This window comes from Rhagoletis pomonella, unplaced genomic scaffold, assembly GCF_013731165.1.
Source record: "Rhagoletis pomonella isolate Grant_MI unplaced genomic scaffold, Rhpom_1.0 Rhpom_scaffold_23552, whole genome shotgun sequence".
Taxonomy (NCBI): Eukaryota; Metazoa; Arthropoda; class Insecta; order Diptera; family Tephritidae; genus Rhagoletis; species Rhagoletis pomonella.
The window spans coordinates 1-1,878 of NW_023482057.1; the positions used below are offsets into that span (position 1 = coordinate 1).

The following is a 1,878-nucleotide window of genomic DNA, read 5'->3' on the forward strand; positions in this document are numbered from 1 at the left end:
TTATGAGGCGGGTGGGTTGTTCCAAGTTCCAGCAAATGCTCAATTGAATGTGTTCTTACTCTTCAACAGCTTCTGAATAGCTGTCTTCCATTTGCCGGTATGTCTTTCCGCGTGTTGTACATGGACTCTTAGGCGATCGTGTCTGCACCCTCAAGCTGTCCAGATGTTCCTTGGCCATCTCAATGTCCCGCTCCAACTTGTACACTTAGAAAAAAATACATGTACATACATATGTATACAAACATATATAAAATTAAGATATTCTGCCTTATCCTGAGTTTCACCTGAAAAAAATTCACCCGAAAATTTGTCATCCACCCATAGTAAAACCATGAAAACCAAAAGTTGAAAAGTGAATCGATTGGGGGAAATTGAAACTCATGATAAGGCTGATGAAGTACTCCAATTAACCGTTTCACACTTACCTTTTTCTTTGAGCATTTCCGCTGAATTGCTGCAGCAGAGCGCGTTTTTGCAATGGCAACACTTGAGACGCTCGCCATCCTTGAAACCTTGCTCGGTGAGTATCATATTTAGTAGACAGCCTGGATGCAACTTGTCAGCGGCCATGAATACTTTTCGATGCATATATGCCAACTCGCGGAAAGCCATACATTGTATGCCGCTGTGCAATAGCTTGTGACAGAGGGCATAAAATTTGCTCTTCGGCACAAGACTTTTACAGAAACAGAATCCACACTCCATCATGAAAGCATTCAGTATGCCGCGCAGTTCCTTCTCCAGCGCACTGCCAGCCTTTATATTTGACATCATTGTAGTGGCATTAACGTCGATGAATTGTTGGAAAGCATCGTCTCCAGGAGCATCGGAAATTTTTCCTTTACGTCCTTTTCCCCCACCACCACTAGGACTGGCACCACTTTGCATTTGTAGTCTACCCGGGCTACCACCACCACCAACACCATGGACTTTGCCAGTTGCATCTGTAATGCCTCTGGTACCACCGCCAGTTATTCCGCCACCGACTGCAGAACCATCGCCTGTGGGACCTGCTGTAGCACCGTCAGCGCCGGACGGACCTGCAGCCGCAGTGGGACTGCCGGGAGTACCAGTACTTGGTCCACTTACACCTGGAACGCCATCCCTGCCTGCACCGTCATCTAAAATAAGAATGTATTTTATTTGAATATATTATAACTTTTAAATAAGTATAAAGTTCACCTCTTTTGAGGTCATTAGATCCGCCGACCTCTTCTGTACCGGGTCCTCCTTTTCTACTAGCATCTGGCCCACCTTGACGACCATCAGCTGGCCCACCGCCCATGCCTACATCCGACCCGTCTTTTCTAGTAGCATTAGGTCCGCCTTCACGAACTGTAGCTGGGCTTCCTTCCATGCCAGCAATAGGCCCTGTTCTTTTACCATCATCAGGTTCCCCTCCCTGACCAGTAGTCGGACCACCATCCTTGCCTGCACCAGGCTCACCAGGCTCACCAGTCTGACCAGCACCCGGACTATCATATTTTCCCGCACCAGGTCGATCCTTTTGGCCAGTACCGGGCCCAGTACGACCTCGCCTTTGTTCTTCTAGATCTGCACTAGGACCGCCTCTTTGTGTATCTTGACCGGCACCAGGGCTGCCTCTTTGGTCATCTTGACTGGCAACAGGGCCGCCTCTTTGTGCATCTTTAACGGCACCAGGTCCTCCTTGTCGGTCATCTTGACCGGCACCACGTCCTCCTCTTTGTGCATCTGGACCGGCACCAGGACCTTTTCCTTTTCGGCCATCTTGACCGGCACCTGGTACTGCTTTTTGGTCATATTGCCCCGAATCAGGGCCGCCTCTTTGTGCATCTTTACCGGCACCAGGTCCTCTTTGTGCATCTTGACCGACACCAGGGCCTTTTCCTCTTCGGT

At 49.1% G+C, this 1,878-nt stretch overlaps 2 protein-coding genes across 2 annotated transcripts; both read right to left on the reverse strand.

Moving 5' to 3' along the window:
• Positions 1-55: 55 nt before the first annotated feature.
• On the reverse strand, positions 56-1,187 carry LOC118732626. Its single transcript, XM_036461756.1, has 2 exons — positions 426-1,187; positions 56-204 (listed from the first exon to the last, which is right to left on the reverse strand). The coding sequence occupies exons 1-2, from the start codon at positions 886-888 to the stop codon at positions 56-58; spliced, it is 612 nt and encodes a 203-aa protein (XP_036317649.1). The 5' UTR covers positions 889-1,187.
• Positions 1,086-1,815, reverse strand: LOC118732627 (myosin heavy chain IB-like; the record flags this gene model as incomplete). The annotated part of the gene is made up of 2 exons (XM_036461757.1): positions 1,086-1,121; positions 1,211-1,815. Coding segments are annotated over 2 exons (641 nt in total), but the record flags the coding sequence as incomplete, so codon positions are not given.
• Positions 1,816-1,878: the final 63 nt, after the last annotated feature.